The 21,495-nt window shown below is 46.6% G+C and overlaps 1 protein-coding gene across 1 annotated transcript in view; it reads left to right on the top strand.

Annotated features, from left to right (window-relative positions):
* Positions 1-21,495, top strand: part of PMFBP1 (polyamine modulated factor 1 binding protein 1) — a 1,903,249-nt gene that overhangs the window by 660,488 nt on the left and 1,221,266 nt on the right. Inside the window, exons 14-16 of the mRNA XM_086945556.1 lie at positions 4,715-4,861; positions 5,528-5,686; positions 8,139-8,222. Of these exons, the coding sequence (XP_086801682.1) occupies positions 4,715-4,861; positions 5,528-5,686; positions 8,139-8,222 (390 nt within the window). The remainder of the gene's footprint in view (positions 1-4,714; positions 4,862-5,527; positions 5,687-8,138; positions 8,223-21,495) is intronic.

The raw sequence follows: 21,495 nt of genomic DNA, 5'->3' as shown, positions 1-21,495 counted from the left end.
GCTGAGAAAGCTTCACCAGCTTCCCGTGGAACAGCGCTCTATTTTTAAAATGTGTTGAATCATATTGAAATCTCCTCTCGGCAAAAGTCCTGCTTTCATATCATCAAAAAACAAAAAAATGCACCCCCTATCGCAACTTAAGGTCCACTCACAAGAACCTCCTGTTATGTTATGTTATGTTAAAAAAGACGTGTAAAGCGCTTGTACACCGTTTCGTTTCTTGGCGCTGAGTACTAGGGGGTTGCCGACCCTCATTTAAAAAGAAAATATAGGGAGGTTCCAGATTTTTTGTTCTTGCCCCTCGCATCCCGAGTTGCGATCTACATCCAACTAAATGAGATTCCAGAAACTCTGGAAGACTTGGCTCTTCAGATAAGCGTATGACTACGTTTTTGCCTGCAGTGCCTTGTGTCTGTTACCCAGCACCAAGAAACCTGACCGGTGATTGAGCGCTATATAAAACCCAGTAACATAACGTAATCATTGGGGAATGTTGTCTCTCTCTGTGTCTTTAATATTCATTTTGGTACTTTCAGTGTTCAATTGACAAAACACCAGGCAGTAATCCAGAATAGAAACAGTGCAGCTACGTTCACGTTGTAGCTGGTATCAGGTAATGGTTCATCATGAGGGTCCTCACAAGTAAGAGTCGTTTTTCCAGCTACAAACGCTCAAGATTCTCACTATTGTAAAGAAAAGATAAAACCATCAAACTGAATGGAATAGCAGCAGGGGAAGTCATTTCAAAGCTCAGTCAATATTTGAATTTCCGCAGTATCAAATACATTTTTTTCAAAACTTCATAGCACTTGCGTGTTCATGGTGTCTGTTGCTGACATATAGTTGTGTTTTGTACGAGTCTGTCAGATCTCACTACACTCGTGTGACATTTGTTTGCTGTGGTTTCACTTCTAGATTTGTAATTATTAGGAATATGTTCTCCTATAACTATTGTTTCCTGTGTCATGGCACTCATTGATTGAATTGTATCCTCTGTTACACGGAGAATCAGCTCGTTTAGTGGATTTCATTTCTAGAGTTGTAATCATTAGTATCATGTTGTTTATTTAAGACTTGTTTCCGGTTTAATGGCATTCATTGATTGAGTAGTCTCACCTTTCAACAAAAATGAGGCATCTGGATGCGTGGATCACCCACCTTTACGTGTAGATTGTGAGGGTTGATTAGCTGCTCAATGGAGTCCTGAGAGGAAAACAGCTACTCACTGGTGAACCGGAATAGAATATTTACACAGGCTGGGACTGGAAGTGGATCAGCCACCTTTGGACTGGAGTAAGTGAGTGCCACAAAGAGGAGGAAGGCGGTGAAAAGGGTGACTGACTATTGAATTGGAGAAAGGTGAGGGTAACCCACACACAGTGCATTAGAATATAGTACCAGCCACAAAAGTCCTCGTGGGAAAAGGGAAATCGCACAAAAAGACTGCAGATTCAGATCGCCCAATCCACACCTCTTGGCATTTCTGCACGTAGCTTGAGTGTACATATATCAGAATTTAAGAGTACAAAATCCCAATGGTGGGATTATGCCCTCTTAAATGGATTGATTCAGATTTAGAATTACACCATTATGGCAGATTTTTGTGAGAGAAAATCTGCTTATATAGTTGGTTGTGAGAGTTTTGGGACAGCAACACTTACAAAAGACACTTCAACATTTGTGTTTATTCACAAAACCTTTGCTGTGTGTTAATGACTTTGAAAAAAGTCAACTGTTTACTCTTGGTTAATGGCAGGAGTAAATCAGTTTTCAGTGTGTCCAAGGGGGAAGGCGCGTTCTCCGAATTGGTTGCGGCTTGAAGAACAGTATAGTCTTCACTCAGGAAAACGTTTTCCCATAGAGAAACAAAAAAATGTTAACCAGTGCATATGTACTTGTTTACATTTATGCATGCAGAACAATAGACTTCTTATATTTCCATATGTATAAACGTTTACACTTGTGCGCATATCAGGGAAGCTGTGACATTCGCAGCACCCCATAAGCACTTCTGTAAATTCCACGAAAGAAACTTTACAACTTTCTGTCTTTTTTCTCAGGCTCTCTGTGAATCGATTCCCAAAATTCAGAAATGTTCTACTATGGCGCTGGAACAATGTGGTCACGTGATAACGTTCCATAGCTGTCTGTGAGAGGATGTAATTCCCCCTAAAAAATGATTAACTTCCCCATCCCACCAATGTTTATGTCTGGCCTGTAGATAAGTGCTCCGCAGTGGGTGCGCTGATTTCATTAGTGTTTTTGTTCCAGTCAGAGGAGTGCAGTCATCTGTCTCAGCGGGTTACATTCGAGTGATGGCCATACCTAACTTACAATTGGTGCATCCATACATCTGGAAGGGGTACAGATTCGGCAATCATTTCAAGGATGCCTCAATATCCTAAGTGCTATTGTAGATCTGACTTGCCGGTCCACCACGACTGTGGATCTCTGGGAGCCTCTTGACATGACAGTGTCACCCCGAAGGGATACTTAATTCTGTTCTGTATTTGATCTTGAATTCCAGCGACTTCCCTCTATAGACAGACTCCAGTGGATGCTGCCTGCTGTCTTCAGTCAGTTTGTTTAGCCCTGGGCCCCTGGTTTGTTCACATTTGCTACAACACATTCCGAGGTCTGAGTTTTTTTTTTCTTTATTGATCTGGTTCTTTAAGAGGGAAGAAAAAAATTTCCTCCGCTGTCTAAACACTATTGATCTCCCTGCTTGGGAGCAGGCACTGAGTGGAGAAAGGCTCTCCATGAATTGAAATTTCATTTCCGACAACTTGTTCCTGTTATTTTTATCCTTTTGGACTTGGAGAAATGCAGAACAGAGGCTGCAGTCGATGTGGTCGATGGCTCCTCTGAGAAATTCAACACGGCTTCTCCCCAGGCCTGGCAGGGAGTAGCGGCCTTGCTTGTGCTGTGGTAGGCGGATGGTGTAGGTAAGTGGCGGGGGCAGCTCCAGGGGATAGTATCGACTAAGTGGAAGCAGTAAGTGATATCACCTGGATGTAGATCTGAGGTTCGTTCTACAGCTGGTGCGGCCACTTTCTGTCCACAAGATAGTGGCATTTCCCACGTCCACAATTGAATTGTCTTTTGGCATGTGTAAGAGTCCATGTCCTGGCATAACAAAGAGGTTTTTGTATTTTGCCGTCTCAATTAATCATTACTATACCGTATCACACTTAGTTCAAACACCCCACTCAGCCTATACTCACTTTTAGCTCTGGCTCTAATACTTATCAATTATAACATATTATTTGACAGTGGCCAGCAGTATGTTTAACATTTGTGCTTCTTAATTACATAATATCTGCCTCATTATTACTTCTGCCTTCATTACACAGTTCCTTTTCAATTATTACAATTTTCATGAGTAATCACGGTTTTATATTATTAAGGGTTCTGCTTTAGCATTAGTTATTGTTTTTAAAATAATTGGTTTTATTGACTTTTAAGTAATAAATATTTTTGTTGCACTGAAAGGGTCAATTTTCTGCTTTGTTCTTGACCCATATTGGGCCCCTTTTCACTCATTTCCTTTACCTACTAAATAATTACAGCCTCGTTACATCAAATCACTGAAAAGAAAGCAAAACAACTTGTCTTTGATCGTTGTAAGCATTAAAGATTTTTCGTGTCCTCAAAGGAGTATTTATTAGTAATATAAATTCAGCCTCATTGCTTTTAGAGCTTACTTTTTACCTATTACTAAAACAATTACAGCAACGTTGTTACATTTAAGTAAATGAAATAAACTAAAACACTGATGTTGGTGATCTCCTTAAGCAATAACGATTTGGCCTGCAATCCCTTTAAACTAATGAAGGGGGCATTTTGAGACAATAACTTAATCTACCAGACTTGGGCACAGTGCAGAACTCTCTGTGGTTACTGTCACTTCCCAGTGGTGTGGCTGTCAAGACAAGTAATGGTTTGAAATGTGGATGATCTTGCTGCATCTGAATGGATGTTATCTGTACAACTTAGTTCTAGTAACTCAGACATGAGTTCCTTGTTTGTACCTATTTGTTTCCTTGTTAGGTCTCGGCTCTAGACGGTGTGCATGCGCTCTCTCAAAGAGACATGCTGTATCTACTGTTGTGGGCTTCAGCCCGACCATAGGGTTGCCATTTGCTGGCTCTCCTGTCGCTTTATTTCTTCTCCCCATTGGTCCATTACATGCCTGCGTCATGCATCTTACAGTCTTTAGCCCGCCCGAGAGCAGCGACCAATTACTGCTAAACATACGCAGCAGACATTTTAATGCATTGTTTTGGGACTACTTTTTTTTATCCAGTATTCGGAAATCTTTCATAGATTAACATGCCTGATTCATTCCCCATCATCAAGATGGGACTCCCATCTTAACAACTTGAATGATTCAGGCGTGTGAATCTATGAAAGATACCAATACTGGATAACCGTAGGTACAGGTAAGTAATTTATTTTCTTTTGAAGCCTCACTTAAGAAGTACGCCTGGAGTAAATCACATCTGCCTTCAAAGTAATATTGATCAAATAAACCACTAATGCATAACTCTACCAATCAATACAGATGTTTGGAGCTGATGATTTTCTATTCTTCCCTTTGTTCACAGCCAAGGAAAGTCCTCCTTGTGCCTTACTAAATTCTACTGATTACAGTAAGAATTAAAAGCATGCTTTAGGTAAGGTTTGAGCGTTTTTATAATATTTTGTATTTTAGTCTGCAGAGAGGAGTGAGCAACTTCAGAGATTGCAAGAGGCCCATCGAGAGCTTCAGGCAAGGGAAATCCAGCAAGATCAGACAATTGGGGAACTTGAAATCCAGCGCCAGCAACACATCGATAAAATGCAGAGTTCCAAAGATCAAGTAAGTAAACCGTTAAACTCTAGAGATTTTCACGCCAGCACTGTGTTTCTCTCTTCAGTAGAAGAAAGCAGCAATCACATGGATGCCCCCCGTCCTTTGTGTTCTTCTCCTTTCTGAAGAGACTTAAAATGGAACTGTACTTTAAGCCGTCCTTTCGGGGCTAAAGGTCGAAAGTGGATGGAGCTTCACTCCAAAGTGAAATAATCGTACCTCCATCCTGTGGCCAGAGTTTAGCCATGACTTTCCATCCTGTAGTTGGGGGGGATGAACTCAGCAATTACTGTACCTTCATCCTTTGGAGTTCTGAGCTCATATTATATTATAACTCTTTTTCATGAATTTTATCTCAAATATTCCTTTATCATAATGCTTTGGAGCCTACAAAACAGCACTGATGTATCTGCATCATATAATAAGGCCTTTGACCCCACGTACCCATCCATCACCATGGAGAATGGGTCACATCACAGCGATGTGAACTTTTATTCAGTTGGAACCACTGGCCAAGCTCTTTGTACTACTAATAAACTCATTGGTACTGCAATAATTATTAGGTTCCAGTACTTGTTTCAACATACCAATTGACAACCCTACCTCCAGCTAGGGTCCATGGTTTTATTTTCATTGTCTTTACAAAATTGCATTTTTTGATTATATGCTTATTAGATCAGTCAAAAAGAGCAGAGAATCAGTGAAATCGAAGAGGAACGAACCAAGCTGCAAGATTTTTGCCATCGCTTGGAGGAAGAAACTGGCTACCTTCATGCCCGACTGGAATCCCAGATCCTGGCAGTGGAGAATGAACAGACTCTTGTGGCCACCAAAGTAAGTATCATTCAAGCATTAGTCATCGCCTTATACAGGTAATGGGAGTACAGCAATAACACATGAATTCTGAAACTGTCCAGTCCTAATGACATTTAACTTTACAAATGTAGCTTTGACATAAAATATGAATACGCCGACTTTCACTACTGTTAAATGCTCCTAATTTTGTCATATAAGGAAATACACAAGACAGTAACACAATATATCCAGGATTTCGGAATGTGCTCCAGTGTCAAAGGAAATGTAAGGACCCGCATCACTTGGTTCACTGCATCACAATAAAATGGCCATCCTTTCCTTCACAAAAGTATTCTGACTAAACCTGGACTGAATGAGCATACTTGGTAGCATCCACCAAGTCAGCGCTCCAATGCATGCTAACCTGTGCTGGCATCTTCGCTCTCAGGTGGACTGCCCTCATGCAAGCTATACACTATTTCTGCCCACAGTAGATGATAAATATACATAACAGCACCCACAGACAGTAGAATAGCTCGGCAAACTATAACTAATTGTTGCTTTCTCATTAGTAAGCATGTTTGTTCTTCAATGGTTCGCAATGGGAGTCCACTACAAAGCTAAATTGAATAAAAAGGTACTGATAGTTATGAGTAGTTCCTATGCTGGTAGATTAGCATTGTCTTCTTCTATATATCCCCGTGCATTCATTTTGCACTTGATTTCCAAGTTGAACTAAGAGCGCTGTTAAAAAATTGACTCAATGTTTGTGTTACTGACAGACCGGTAAAGTGAAACAGAACTTGGAGAACTGTACATCGTTCAAGCTGGCCATAGGGCAATCAGTGGTGTAGCAAGGGTACCATGGATCCTAGAGCAAGCAAGGAAAATGGGCTCAGTGGCTGCTTATTTGTTATAAAAAATACAGCAATAATCAAGGTTTGATAGGCACCTTGGCCCCGATGATGCAGCACCTGAGGCACCATGGCTAGCTATGCCCGGTAGGGAAACCTATACTGCAGAATACCATGGTTTGATTTAGCAGTTTCTGTTAAAGACAGGACCAAGGCTGGAACTATAACAGAAATTATTTTGGAGTCGACATGCCATCTTTGAAATTGTACTGGGTGGCGGATGGATTGGTCCGCTGGCATATAAGCATACGCTTTGGAAACTGCAGCTCATAATATGTTCACCAAATTACAATTAATGTAATGTTTACCATCACCGGTTACAGCCTGGGCAGATAGTTCTGTGCATTCCTGGACCCCATGTTTTACGGTTATTTCCATTCTCAACAGGCAGTAGCAATGCGGTTTCAGACTCTTGAAATACTGCTGGTGTTCTGTCCGGTCACGGACGCCTCCAAAGCACACAAGCGCATCCCACGGCTCTTCAGACAAAAAACCCTTGAGGAGCCTTCACAAATGTAGGGGGGGCACACACCCCAAGATTATGATTAAGTAATGAAGTGCATTCTTCCCCATTGACATCCTTAACTCAGAAATAAAGACAATGAATACAAGGAGATTTCAGCTTTCCTACTCACATAGCTAGTTTCTGAAGATGCCGCTCTCTGTGCTAACACAAGTTGCATTTGTCACTCAATATAATCTGTGCTGTTGGTTCATTGCAAAATAGGACTCAGCAGGAATCACCAAATTGTCTTTAGAGTATTCCGCACTAGACCATCATCAGGACAGGTTTATATTGCTGTATGATTGGTCTAAACAGTTATACAGGCAACACTGCCTCAATTTGTGTTTTAGTTGATTATTATCCAAATATCAACTTCATCTTAAGAAAGTTAGAAATGGTGGGATGAATACCAAAGTAAGTAACAACTACATTTTTCCCCAGGCTGGAAGAGTTGGGCCTTTCTGTCCATGTTCGCTGTTTTCGAACCTACCCTGGGTTTTAACTGTGATGTCTGTGGTCTGCAAGTCCATACGTGTACTCCATGTTTTTCAGCATTCCACCAGAGCAAGAATCTTGGTTGGTCATATAGCATACCCAGAGTGTACACTCCCACATATGGATGGGTAGCCAGGGCATCTTTAAACCAGACGGTTGGAACACTAATGGTTGGTGGCAGAGGCCACTTTACCTGTACTCCTGGGAGAGGAGTCTCTGTCCTCACCCTCTCTGTGTAAAGTCCAGGACTGTTAACCTGGAAATCTTTCATGTTTGTGAGAAGATCAGATCTGACTTGAGTTGATATCCATACCCTGTCAATGCCAGTAATCTTCCCATTTCCTCTGAAATGTTCTAAGTATTTTTTGGGGTCCTGGTAAAATAACATTTTGTTGCTGTATTGCTGTTTAGTGGTAAGATGCCATATTGAAGCATTTTGAAGTCACCTGGCATTACCACTTGGTGGTGCCCTATGGCTTCTGCCTTACTTTGCCTCATGGAAGAGACGATACAGCAGCCCCTTTTTTACCATAACTAGTAGAGTTGCCATTTACATTGATTTGTATTTTCCTTGTAGCTTAATCATAAGGACAGTCAGATTGAGAAGCTGACACGGGAGCTGCTGAAGGTGAAAGCTGCGGCACAAGCTGCTGAGCAGAAGGTACATTTCTTCTTTCTATTTTGTTTGTGAACTACAAGCTTCTATTGCTGCATTAAAAAATGTAATTATAACACAACCAAATGTTTATTTTCCTCTCTACTATCCGTTGTCATTGTCTCACTTTTTGATGCCCTCTTTAGTAAGCTCTCTACATTTTGCTTTAGCTATTACCTCACCAAAGCTGATTTTTGTTTGGCTTGCCCATGCTCTTGTATCCCTAGTATATTTTCTTTTATTTTATGAGTTTTCTATAGCGCGAACATGACCCATCCAGGTATCGGAGTGCCATACAAATAGTAAAACAAGTTAAACATAGAAAACATTGGTCATAAACAGATACAAATACAGTTGGCGGTATGTTTTGAAAATAACAAATGAGTTGTAACATCAAAAGCAAAAAAGAGAAGGAGCGGTTATAAGTGTTCTTTTTGTTGAACTTCCCTGGCTTCAACAATAGAGACTTAGAACTTCTTGGAGAACGACTCCCAACTGATAATTCACGTTTGTTTGCAAGGTAGGCAGGAGTGTTGTGAAGAAGAGCCTTATGCGTAAGGCAGGCTATCTTAAACTGAATTCTGGCTTCAAACGGGAGCCATTTGACCCTAGCAGCTGAGTTTAGAATGGCCCTTAACAGAGCCAACAGAGCTTTGAGTAGACAAGCAAAAGTGGCACACCCGTGGTCTACAGGTCAGAGGACTAGGTGTTGGACTAGTAGCTGAAAGTCATTTGAAGGTACCAAGGGTTTAATTTTCCTTAGATTGCTCAAATGGTAATTAGCTCCTCTGGTAGTTTCACTGATGTTATCTTGCATATCTGAAAGAGACACGTTAGGGATAGATTCCTTACCCTAGAATATCACCAGGCGTCAGACTGGATCTGGAAAATTTTGCGTAGCAATACCCCTGCGTGCCGGCAGGCGTCGTCCGCGGCTCCGCGTCCATCGTCGGCGTCGTTGGCGCCGGAATGATGTAGTCGGAGTACTTAGACGCCGCCCATGCGCGCTGACGTCAGTTCTACTTTTTTCCGCGCCAGCTAGCGCAGATCCGGAGAAGCTCTACCCCTTAGTCTTTTTTGACTAAACTTTTTGATCTTTTTGATCATTTCTCTACTCGAGTCTTCGACTCCAACGGTGCCGGTAGGGATGCCCGGGTTTAAACCCTGTTCCAGGTGCGACCGACTGATGTCGGTTACCGACCCCCATCGCCGGTGCCTCAAGTGTTTAGGCTTCGACCACGACGACCGCACCTGCTCCGACTGCCGGGCCCTGACGTCTAAAGCTAGGCGAGAGCGGTCTCGCAAGCGACTGGAGCTCCGGCAGTCGGCCCGCGCCGCTCCAGGTCCCGCTCCCACGGGAGGTCGAGGGACAGGTTGCGGGGTCGGAGCCCTCGCAGCTCCGGGAGTGGTCATCGGTCATCAGGATCCTAGTCCTCAGGAGCGGTGATGGACCAGTCATCCCCCACCCCGACATGCCGCTCCCCCCCCCCCCCCCCCAGCCGTTGGGGTAACGCCCAACAAAGTCTACTTGCTATCATTCCCTCCTACCGCCATATGGCCACAGAAATCCTCAATCCACGGCCACTCCCGCCCCCACTCAGTCCATATATGGCGTCACATACGCCGTTAGGGTCACTGATACACTACTGTACACGCTAACACTAGTCCGATTGTTGTTGAAGTGTTTTCCCTCCTATTTTCGTTATTTCCCTATTGTTTCTCTTGATTGGCAGTTAGCTTGTTTCTGCTGTGCTCATGATGATGTTAATCTTCCCCGCCCCGTTTACCCTTTCTACAATGTTTATTGAATACTGCCACGATCACGAGACTATAGCCCTGTGGCTCATATGGCAATGTGGGATGGGATTCCTGTCTTTAACATCATCCGTGCCAACCAGGGAACGCAGCCTAGAATAATCGCTGTTGGCTATCATGACCACCTTGGTCCTTCTGCAGTGATGAACGCTGCAGGCACTGCAACCCAAGATTTCTCCTGGAACTGACAATTGCGGACTAATGCATCTTCCCTGGCTACTGTTTATTTTCACCTATATGTGACTGACATGTCGAAAATGTTACTGGCTGGGTAATGATTGTCGTTTATATGACATTGTATGATCTATTGACTTATTACTTGTGAAATTAAATAAAATCTGGGACCGTTGGTCTAAAAAAAAAAAAAAAATCAGGATCCAAGTCCTCAGGTAAGAGGCATAAGAGGTCGGAGAGACATCATCGTTCCTCCAACCCACCCCGACGCTCGCACAATGCCGCCTGCCCCACACCTTCGGGTCCCTGGGCAAGACGCGACACCTGAGGAGATCGAGCGGTACCTCATGGCCTTGAGGTCCCTCCCTCCTCAGCCGGGTTCAGTGGCGCCTCCGGGCCCAACGGCCCGCCTGGAGGGCCTAGCGGGTCGGGTGCTTCGGCCCCGGCGCCGCCGGCGACTTCAGTCCCGGCGCCTCAGGCCCTCTCTAGATCCGCTTCCGGATCCGGTTCGTCGCCTGTCGACCTCATGACCTCGCTGACGCCGGCCCTACGGGTGTCGCCCCCGGTGCCTGCTATGGGCGCCGTCCCCGATCCGACCCCCGGTCCGGTTCTGGATCCGGAGCGGCGCCGATGGGCGCCGCTACCAACGGCTTTTGGAGATTTCCATTTCCATGAACAGGACCCATCTGTTGAACCTGTACTACAGGGGATGGGTGACGAGGGTGATTGGGAGGGGTCTGAGGACCCTCTGGCACGGGAGTACCAGTCACCACAGGACTGGACATATGAGCTTGGGGTGGCCAGTGGCATTGACACTTTGTCAGACACTGGATTTGTCTCCCCTCCCACCGTGGCTACGGAGGAAGGGGCTGCTTATAGTGTAGTGTTGACACGGGCAGCCATGGCCTTAAACCTTGAGCTCCCTGTCGCGGCCGTGAGGACTAACCTCCTCACAGAGGTCCTTAAACCACAGGCAAGCTCCAGTGAGCCTCTGCTGCCGTTTAATGAGGCCTTGTGTGACGTTCTTGTGGGCACTTGGTCCAAGCCCGCCACAGGTCCGCCTGTGGATAGGAACTTGGCCAGACGCTACCGCCCGGCCCCGGGCGACCCTTGCTTTTTGTCCACCCACCCCACCCCGAGAGCCTGGTCATCCAGGCCCCCACTTCCCAGACCGCATTCCCGACGGCTCCGCCCGATCGGGAATCCAAGAGGTATGAGCAGTTCAGGAAGAAAGTGTTCTCGTTCCTCAGTTTGGGACTGCGGTCAGTTAATACCGAATGCCTCTTGGGCCGCTATACCCACACCCTGTGTGATGCGGTCGTGGACGTGCTGCCACTATGTCCGGAGGAGGTCCGGTCAAAACTCCCCCAAACCCTTGCGAAGGGTCGAGATGCAGCGCGGTATTCCATCCGGTGTGGGCTGGATACCACGGACTCACTGGGCAGGGCGATTGCAACGGCAGTGGCGGTTCGACGCCACGCCTAGTTAAGGTCCGCCAACTTTTCGGCCGATGTCCAGGACACTCATCTGGACATGCCGTTTGATGGCCGTCGCCTCTTTGGCGACAAGGCGGACCATGCGCTTGAGTGATTTAAGGACTCCAGGGCTACGGCCAAGTCCTTGGGCCTCTCGGCCCCTCGCCAGCAAACGGGTGCCTTTCGCTCCTTTCGTGGCCAAGGAAGGGGCGACCCCAGACGTGCTGCCAGCCACGCGCCGCAGAATGTCCAACAGAGCGGTGGCGGCCGTGGAAACCGCCGTGGCGGCCCTCGGGGACAACGGCGCGGCCAGTCCACACCTTCCCCCCGCAGCACCTGCCTCAAAACCCTCCTAGTCCGTGCTTTCAGGCCCATGTGACGCCAGTGGGGGGCAGGGTTCACCATCACCTCTTCCACTGATGCACCATCACGTCGGACAGGTGGGTGCTGCAAATCCTCCGAAGGGGCTACTCCCTCCCCTTCAAGGCGACCCCTCCAGCCATGCCACCGCAATTCCACCGCGTGTCGGGGGATCACTTGCAACTTCTGCAAGAGGAAGTCACGGCCCTCTTGGCCAAGGGGGCCATCGAGTGCGTTCCTGGGCCAGAAGTAGGGTGTGGTTGTTACTCCCACTACTTTCTGGTACCCAAGAAGGGAAAAGGGGGCCTACACCCTATCTTGGACCTACGGAACGTCAGCGGCTTCCTCCGGAAGGAGAAGTTCAAGATGTTGACTCTGGCTCAGCTGCCTGGGACCCAGGAGACTGGATGGTAACGTTGGTCTTGCAGGACGCCTATTTTCACATCCCCGTCCTGCCGGCCCACCGGCGTTACCTCAGGTTCACGGTAGGCCACGAGCACTTTCAATTTACCGTGCTCCCCTTTGGCCTTACCAGCGCCCCACGGGTGTTCACCAAAGTGATGGCGGTGGTCGCAGCCCATCTGCGCAGGTTAGGGGTTTCAGTCTTCCCCTACTTCGACGACTGGTTGTTGATGGCGGGCTCGCCCCAGACAGTCGTCAGCCACCTCCAGACTATGGCCGATCTCCTGCATCTGCTGGGGTTCTCCATCAACGTCACACCTGTGTCCCTCTCAGAAGCTCCTCTTCATCGGAGCGGTTCTGGACTCGGCGCAGTTTTGGGTTTATCCACCCGAACCGCGGGTTTGGGATATTCAGGCTCTGATTCCGATCTTTCAGCCTTTATCCCGGGTCTCGGTCAGGTTGACGCTGCCGCTTCTGGGGCTCATGGCCTCCTGCATCCTTCTGGTGCATCACGCCCGGTGGCGGATGCGGGCTCTGCAGTGGGACCTGAAGTTTCAGTGGGCCCAGCATCAGGGCAACTTGTCCGACCATGTCTTGATCTCGGAGGGCACTGCAAAACAGCTGCAGTGGTGGCTCAAGGACCGCGATTGGGTCAGTGGCAGATCCCTCTCCCTACCCCACCCGGAGCATGTAGTTGTGACGGACACGTCCCTCCTGGGATGGGGAGGCCACATGGGAGAGGCGGAGATCAGAGGTCTCTGGTCTCCGGCGGAGTCCCAGCTCCACATCAACCTTCTGGAGCTGCGGGCGATCTGACTTGCACTGAAGGCATTCCTCCCCTCTGTCCGGGGGGAGTGTAGTGCAGGTGTTCACGGACAACACCACCACCATGTGGTACTGCAACAAACAGGGCGGGGTGGAGTCGTGGACCCTATGCCAGGAGGCTCTGCGCCTCTGGCAATGGCTGGAACATCAGGTTGTGACCCTGGTGGTTCAACACCTGGCAGGTTCCCTGAATGCCAGGGCGGACGAACTCAGCCGTCAGTGCATGATGGATCACGAATGGCGTCTGAACTCGGACGTGGCGCAAGGACTCTTTCAGCAGTGGGGAGAGCCTTGGTTAGATCTATTCGCCACAGAAGAGAACGCGCAATGTCATCAGTTCTGCGCGTTGGAGTTTCCAAGGCAGCACTTGCTCAAGACGCTTTTCGTCGCGGGTGGAGTTGCGGTCTATTGTACGCCTTTCCGCCTATACCACTTCTGCCCAGAGTGCTGAAGAAGATCAGGCGCGACCGGGCCCAGGTTATCCTTGTGGCTGCGGACTGGGTACGAAGATACTGGTATCCCGAGCTACTCAGCATTTCAGTCGATCCCCCGATTCGTCTGCCTCTACGGGAGGACCTTCTGTCGCAGCAGCAGGGGACGGTACTCCACAGGAACCTGTCCAGTCTCCACCTACAAGCTTGGAGATTGAGCGTGGACAGTTGAGGCCATTTGACTTGCCCCCCGAAGTCTGTAATGTCATTCTGGCAGCCAGGCGTCCCTCCACAAAGTCGGTATACACCTGCAGGTGGAACAGATTTGTGGTATGGTGCACAGCAAAGGCTGTGGATCCACTCTCTGCACCCCTTTCTGAGGTTCTCCTCTTCCTTCTTTCTCTTGCCCAGCAGGGCTCTGCTCGGGGCACTATCAAGGGCTACCTTTCTGCCCTTTCCGCCTTCTTAAGGCTTCCTGATCAGCCTTCCTTGTTCAAGTCCCCGATTGTAAATAGGTTTTTGAAGGACATCACACACATGTCCCCTCCTGTTCCTTTCGTGATGCCCCAGTGGGACTTGAATCTTGTACTTACCTACCTAATGTGTGCTCCTTTTGAGCCGCTCCATAACTGTCCTCTCCGTCTTCTTACCTTGAAGACTGCTTTCCTGGTTGCCATCACCTCTGCCAGGAGTCAAGTCAAGTCAAGTCAAGTCAAGTCAGAGAATTTATATAGCGCACTACATACCCAGAGGGTCTCAAGGCGCTTGAGGGAGGGTGGGGAATTAATTGTCGAAGATCCAGGTTTTAAGTTGCTTTCTGAAAGCTGGGTGGTTTTGAGTGAGGCGGAGGTGAATGGGGAGGGAGTTCCATGTTTTAGCCGCTAGGTAGGAGAAGGATCTTCCTCCCATGGTGGTTTTGTTGATGCGTGGAACCGCGGCGAAGGCTTGGTTGGAGGAACGTAGCTGGCGGGAGGGGGAGTAGAAGGATAATCGCGTGTTGAGGCATTCTGGTCCAAGTTCGTAGAGTGCTTTGTGTGCGTGGGTGAGGAGGCGGAACGTTATCCTCTTATTAACAGGGAGCCAGTGGAGGTCTTTTAGGTGACCTGAGATGTGGTCTTTATGCGGGATGTCTAGTATGAGTCTGGCTGATGCGTTTTGGATGCGTTGGAGTTTTCTCTGAAGTTTAGCGGTGGTACCGGCGTATAGGGTGTTTCCGTAGTCCAGGCGGCTTGTAACTAGTGCATGGGTGACCGTTTTTCTAGTTTCGGTGGGGATCCAGCGAAATGTTTTTTTGAGCATGCGGAGGATGTTGAAGCAAGATGATGAAACTGCGTTGACTTGTCTGGTCATCGAGAGAGAGGAGTCAAGGATGATGCCTAGGTTCCGTGCGTGATCCGTTGGAGTGGGTGCTTTTCCTAGGGGAGAGTGAATGAGCTCCAGGCTCTTTCTTCTACACCTCCTTTCCTCTCTGTTCATCCGGACAAGGTTGTGTTTCGGACAAGACCTTCGTTCTTGCCCAAGGTTGTCACGGCCTACCACATCGGGCAGTCCATAACCTTGCCCACCTTCTTTCCGCCTCCGCATCCCTCGAAAGAGGAAGAGAGGCTCCCCCGTCTGGACCCAAAATTTGCGCTCTCTTACTATCTGGATCGCACACGCCAGTTCCGGGTGGATGACCAACTCTTTTGTGGTTACGTGGGCGCTAAGAAGGGAAAGGCGGTGCACAAGCGGACCATCTCGGGGTGGATCATCTTGTGCATTCAGGCGTGTTACTCCTTGGCAAAGAAGGAAACCCCCTGTGGGACTACGGGCTCATTCTACCTGGGCCACGGCGACTACCACTGCCCTGGGCCGAGGAGTGCCCTTGCAGGATATTTGCAGGCAGCTACGTGGGCCTCGCTGCACACGTTTGCAAGACATTATTGCCTAGACAGCCAAGTCCGGAGGGATGGCTTCTTTGGCCGTTCTGTCCTCCAGGACTTTCTGGTGTGATTATTGGTTCGCAGACCCTCCACCGGGGTTGGTATTGCTGGGGTATCTATTCTAAGGTTAGGAATCTATCACTAACGTGTCTCTTTCAGATGCACAAGTTACTACTTGTGTAACGATACATCTGTAAGAGACATTAGTTAGTGATAGATTCCTTACCGACCCACCCATCCTCCCCGTTCTGCGAACCGATATCTAGGGTTAAGGTCATCCCCTTTCAGGGCCCTAGTTTCATGGCACCAGTGTTGGTTCTATCATGGCTCTGCGTATCTAGGACGGAAAAGCTGTGTATCAGAACTGACGTCAGCACGCATGGGCGGCGTCTAAGTACTCCGACGACGTCATTCCGGTGCTAACGACGCCGATGACGGACGCGGAGCCGCGGATGACGCCTGCCGGCGCGCAGGGGTATTGCTACGCAAAATTTTCCGGATCCAGTCTGACGCCTGGGGATATTGTAAGGTAAGGAATCTGTCACTAACTAATGTCTTTTACAGGGATATTGTTACACAAGTTGTAACTTGTGCATTGAGGCATTTGTCCACCTAAAGATCTAGTAGAATCAACAACATGGGGGCGCATTTGAGCGCTGTAAGCTCTTTGAGCCATTCATTTATGGGAGTGGAAACATTTTGGGGGCGATTAGGAGAAATCCATCTTGAGCATATTTAGCATGAGATGATTGTGGGTTAACCATTGTTGGGTTTTCTTTAGGGCGAGGTTAAGAGTATTGATATTTTCAGGTGAGGACATTTTCATATATAGTTGTGTATCCTCCGCATGCATGTGATACTGTATATTTGAGTGTGTAATAATTTCAGTAAGCTGTTCCATGAATAAGTGGAATAACACAGAGGAGAGATTGGATCCTTGAGGTACCCTAATTGAGACTGGAGTAATGTCTGATAGTGTTTGATTTATTTTGATATGTTTAAGCTCTTTTATGAAGAAAGGAGGAAGCCAATTTAGGACTGGACCTGATATACCCATCCTTTTCGCCAAGAGATTTATTATGTTGTCATGTTTGACCGTATCAAATGCAGAGGAGTAATCAAAGAGTATAAGCAGGCAAGGTTCGTTCTGATCAAGTAATCTGAGGGCGACATCCACGATGTATGTCAGAGCCGTTTCAGTGCTTTGACTTGTTCTGAAACCAGATTGGCAATAGTCTAGAAGCTGAAACTGTTCAATGTGGTTGCAGAGTTGTAACTGTACACATTTCTCTAGAAGTTTTGCAAGTGTTACAATGTTAGTGATAGGACTTAAGTTGTTGCGCATTTGGCTTTTTTACGATAGGTGTAACCTGACGTATCTTTAGGCAATCAGGAATTGTGCCCTGGGATAAAGAAGCACTGACAATCTTAGACCAAAGTGGGAGTTTGGAAGTATAAGGCTCTTTGATGAGTTTGGTGAGTAGACGTTCTCTGAAGTAATCAGAAGGTTTAATTGATATTATTGTTTTGAGTATCCCTGTTTCGTCAGTAAGTCTGAAGTTAAACATGCAGCAGAGGGAGTGGAGCATATTTTAGGAGGCATAGGGATAAGACTAGATTGGGCATGGCTTAGTGGATGTTGAGCAGCAAATTGTAGAACTGATTCAATTCTCCTCGTTTTTTTCCAATGAAATGAGTAGAGAAATCATCACCACATGGGAGTATCACATTATCTTCTTGATGGAAGTTAGATCACCCACTAGCTTGCTGTTTGATGATTTCAAAGAGTTTTTTGGCTTTGCTTTTGGCGTTGTCCAGTTGCGCCCGAAGTAGATTGCTTTGAAACTACATTTTAGCTATTTATAATGACTTTTTATAGACCTCAGGTCCTAAAGGTATGTTGTGGAAGGAGAGATTCTCCATGTTCTCTCAGCAAGTCTTAATTTCCGCCTTTCTTCGTTAAGGTCACTACTGAACAGCGTTTAGAGTGTCTACTGGGTATTCTTCTAAACTGCTTCGGAGCAATTGTATCAAGAATGACTGACCGTCATTCATGTATACCAGTCTGGCTTCATGCCATGTAGGCGCACAAGACTCAATTTGCGTAAAATGTACAGAGTTCTACAAATGACATGTAAGTTCTCAACCCAGCAGACCACACTGATGGCCCTAGATGCCTCCATGGCGTTTGATGGTATAGAATGGCCCTACCTCTTTGCTGTCTTAACCAGACCAGGATTTGGTCCGAAATTTTGTGCATGGGTCAAATTGCTCTACCAGGCCCAGCTAGCTCTGGTGCGGGTCAACGGAGCGCCGTCTTTGGTTTGGCAGGGATACCAGACAGGGATTCCCATTGTCACCCCTGCTCTTTGCCTTGGGCATTAAGCCACTGGCAGTTTGGAAACATGGCTACCCGCTGATATGGGGCATTCCATCGCCGGTGGATGGGAGGAACGCATCTCCTTATATGCAGATGACATAGTCTTCTATTTTTCCAGACCATACCCCTCCTTTACGCGTATCCTAGATATCTTTGAACTATTTGAGAGCTATGCAGGCAATAAGATAAACTGGGACAAATCACTAGTATTTTCAGTTCAGTTCAGTTCATAAAGCTTTATTTCGATAAATGAATATCTTGAAAGCCATATAATCCAATATAAAAATATGCAAGATAGGCCATAATAAACACATTAAAAAGCATGATATATACAATGAAGGTTAAAAGTGATCGAAAAAAACAATAGACGATAAATAATTTAAAAAAGTTATCACTACAAATACGCAATAATTCCAAAAAGAAGTACATTGTTATCATTATCCAGGGCGTTCAGCTACAGAGTTCATGGTTTAGGAGTTAAGCTTTATTTTTCGCTCCATGCCCATTTAAGGTATTTAGCTAGTCCACACACATAGAGGTCCCGGGTGTCAGATTTAAGAATACGCAGTGCAGCCAAGTAGCTGCCAGTTCCCATCTCCTAGTATTTTCCTTATCGCGCCCCCACACCGTGACTCCCAACAAAGTGTGTGCCACCGATAGTGACCATTGGCTTCAAATACCTTGAGATCTTCGTGACCCAGGACCAACACTTATTTACGCAGCGAAAAGTCATCCCACAGCTGCATCGCCTCCATGCAGATGCGGAACACTGGCGCACCCTTCCCCTATCATTAATGAGAAGAGCAACATTATACATAATGATGGCCCTTCCATGACTATTCTATGCCTTCCAAAACACGCCTTATCTGCCCCCACCCACCTTTTTTAAGCAAATCGTTCAAGCACTCCGGTCACTGCTCTGACGTGGGGGGCGGCACGTAAAGCTCTGCATAAGTTGCATAGAGGGATCTATGATGGTGGGCTGGCAATCCCGGATATTAAAAATGTATGTTTGGCTTCACAACTCCTGATGGTTCACGATTAGGTATATGCAGGCCGGGGAGAACCGGTTTACAAAGTTGACAGAGCAGCTATGCCAGCCGGTAATCATGAAGCTATCCTATATACTCGCAAGGGGGAAATAGAGCTACGAATACATACAGTGACATTGGTAGGGAGCTGGACTGAAGCTAATCGATAACCTGGGATGGCACTCTAGATTGACGGCCATGACCCTTCTCTGGCATAGCGACCAGCTGAGGGAAGTGTTCAGACTGTAGGGCTTTACACAGTGGGCAAAGATAGGAATCGAGCATCTTGGAGATGTATGGAGAAACAGGTCGCTACTCATCACAGAGACTCCGTTACTTCCAACTCGGACACGCCCTAAGGAAGCATATCCCCTAGAGGACCAATTGTTGTCTGACACCCATCCCAGAAAAGCGAATATCTGCTATCTACCGAAAATTGATGAACAACTCCCCTGACCCCATGGGACAACCCAGACGCACTTGGACGGATGATGTAGGTGACATTGATGACGAAGAATGGGTGGAGGCCCTGCAAAGTCCACGAGACAGCGATCCGAGCCAGATTTCAGCTAATACAGCTGAAAGTCCTACATTGCACGTACTATCCACAAACCCTGCTGCACAGACTGGGGGGGTGGAGATATACCCCAATGTGCAAGACGATGTACACAAGAGGTTTTTTTTTACCATACCCTTTGGGATTTCCCTGTGATCCACAGGTATTGGCGGGATGTGACTGGTTAGGAAACCAACTTAGATGGCCGTCTAAGTTGGTTTACTATTGATTCTTGGGACAAGGACGGCTGTCAACATGCCCTATCTCTCTCTTTTGTTTTTGAAAGGGATGTGACTTGTGTAATGGCTGGGGTGAGGGTACCCATGAGTGCAAAGTGGTTGATTCTGCTGATCCAGGGAGAGGAAGAGTTGCCACGACATACTAAGACCTGGCTGGCACTAGCTACAGGGGTGGCACAAAGAAATATTGCAAGGAAATGGGGGGCCTCACACCCCCCGTTTGTGGCGGAGTGGGAAGCTGATCTGGGTAGATGCCAGAGGGCAGAGGAAATGATTTATAAAGCAAGAGGGTGCCCTCAAAATGGGAGAAAATATGGTCCCCCTGGAGGAACTACAGAGGAACAACATTGGGGTAATGATGTACCCAAGGACAGTAAACGCAACACTATATAGCAAAATAGATGTACATGGGCCGTCTTGGACCCACACGAATTTGTGAATTACGATGAAGGACCAAGACACTTTTGCTCGCCATGTTAGACCACTCCTATGAGAAGATAAATGCTATAATGTAAGATAATGTGCGTATTGAACTTTCACTTGTAAGCTGTATGATAAGGTTGTTTTATAAAAAGATTTTTAAAAAGAATGACAGATTGTATGTAGTGATCGGTAAGGTCATTCACATTAGACATGTTTGAGGGTGGAGAAAGGAGGTAGTTGCTAATGTAAGTTAGCACGGGTATTTTATTTTTTCTAAAGTCTTTCGACTATTGTTTTGTTTTGCAAGGTTGGCCTTGTCTTGTTAGAACACTATTCAAGATGAAGAAGGAGATTTAGTAGTGGTCTGAACAGTCACAGGGTGATATGGATTCTAGTGATGATTAGATGAAGGGTGGCGCCTTACATTGTGGGTTGGGCCATTGCAAGACTGTGTACGGTTGAGTTCAGCAAGGAAGGATTTGAAGGTTTTCAGTAAGGGGTCATTTGGGTTGGTCCAGTAAATATATTTAAATCACCTAGGAATATTTGGTTGGGGGTTGGTCTAGGTTAGTCTCTATTAATTGCTCAATGAAAGGTAGGTTATAACCAGGTGGGTGATAAATCGTGAGGAGTTCGCATAACATCTTGTAATTGTCACATTGGGGCAGTTTATGAATGTTTTAGAGAGAGGATCGAACGATAGATGCATGCTATACCTCCTCCCTCTCTTTTAGATCTATCAAATCTGATGATGCATTAGTTGGGAGGTACCAAAGTGTCCAGAATGGTTATGAAGTTGTCATTGAGTCAAGCTTCTGTTAAGTTCAGGAGATCAAGGTCTTGTGTGAGTATGAGAACTGCGATGCCCGCTGCATTATTTGCCTCTGATTTGCAGTTAGGAAGCATGAACTTGATATGTGATTTAGTTACAATTGCCTCTTGGTGTGTTGTAGGGACATGTAGTAAGCTGTTTGGTAATGGTTCTAAGGTTGACAGTGGGTTCTTTCAGTGAGTTGAAGGGAATAGTTTGGATGTTGACCAGCGCAGGAAGAGAGTCATTTTGAGTGGTATTGTATTATTGCAAAAGGGAGTGAATTTCATCATCAGAAAGATAATCCGTAATCCTCTTGGGCCTGAAGTAGGGACTGAGAAGGGGCCGCGGCTCTTATGTGCAAGATGGGTGGGTTATTTATGTTTGGTTATTTAAGCAATGAGTGTCGATCAATTGTGGGAAGATTAGGTTGAT

The sequence above is a fragment of the Lissotriton vulgaris genome, chromosome 12, assembly GCF_964263255.1.
Source record: "Lissotriton vulgaris chromosome 12, aLisVul1.2, whole genome shotgun sequence".
In the NCBI taxonomy this organism is placed as follows: domain Eukaryota; kingdom Metazoa; phylum Chordata; class Amphibia; order Caudata; family Salamandridae; genus Lissotriton; species Lissotriton vulgaris.
The sequence above is the reverse complement of the archived record's forward strand: the minus strand, read 5'-3'. Positions and strand labels throughout refer to the sequence as shown.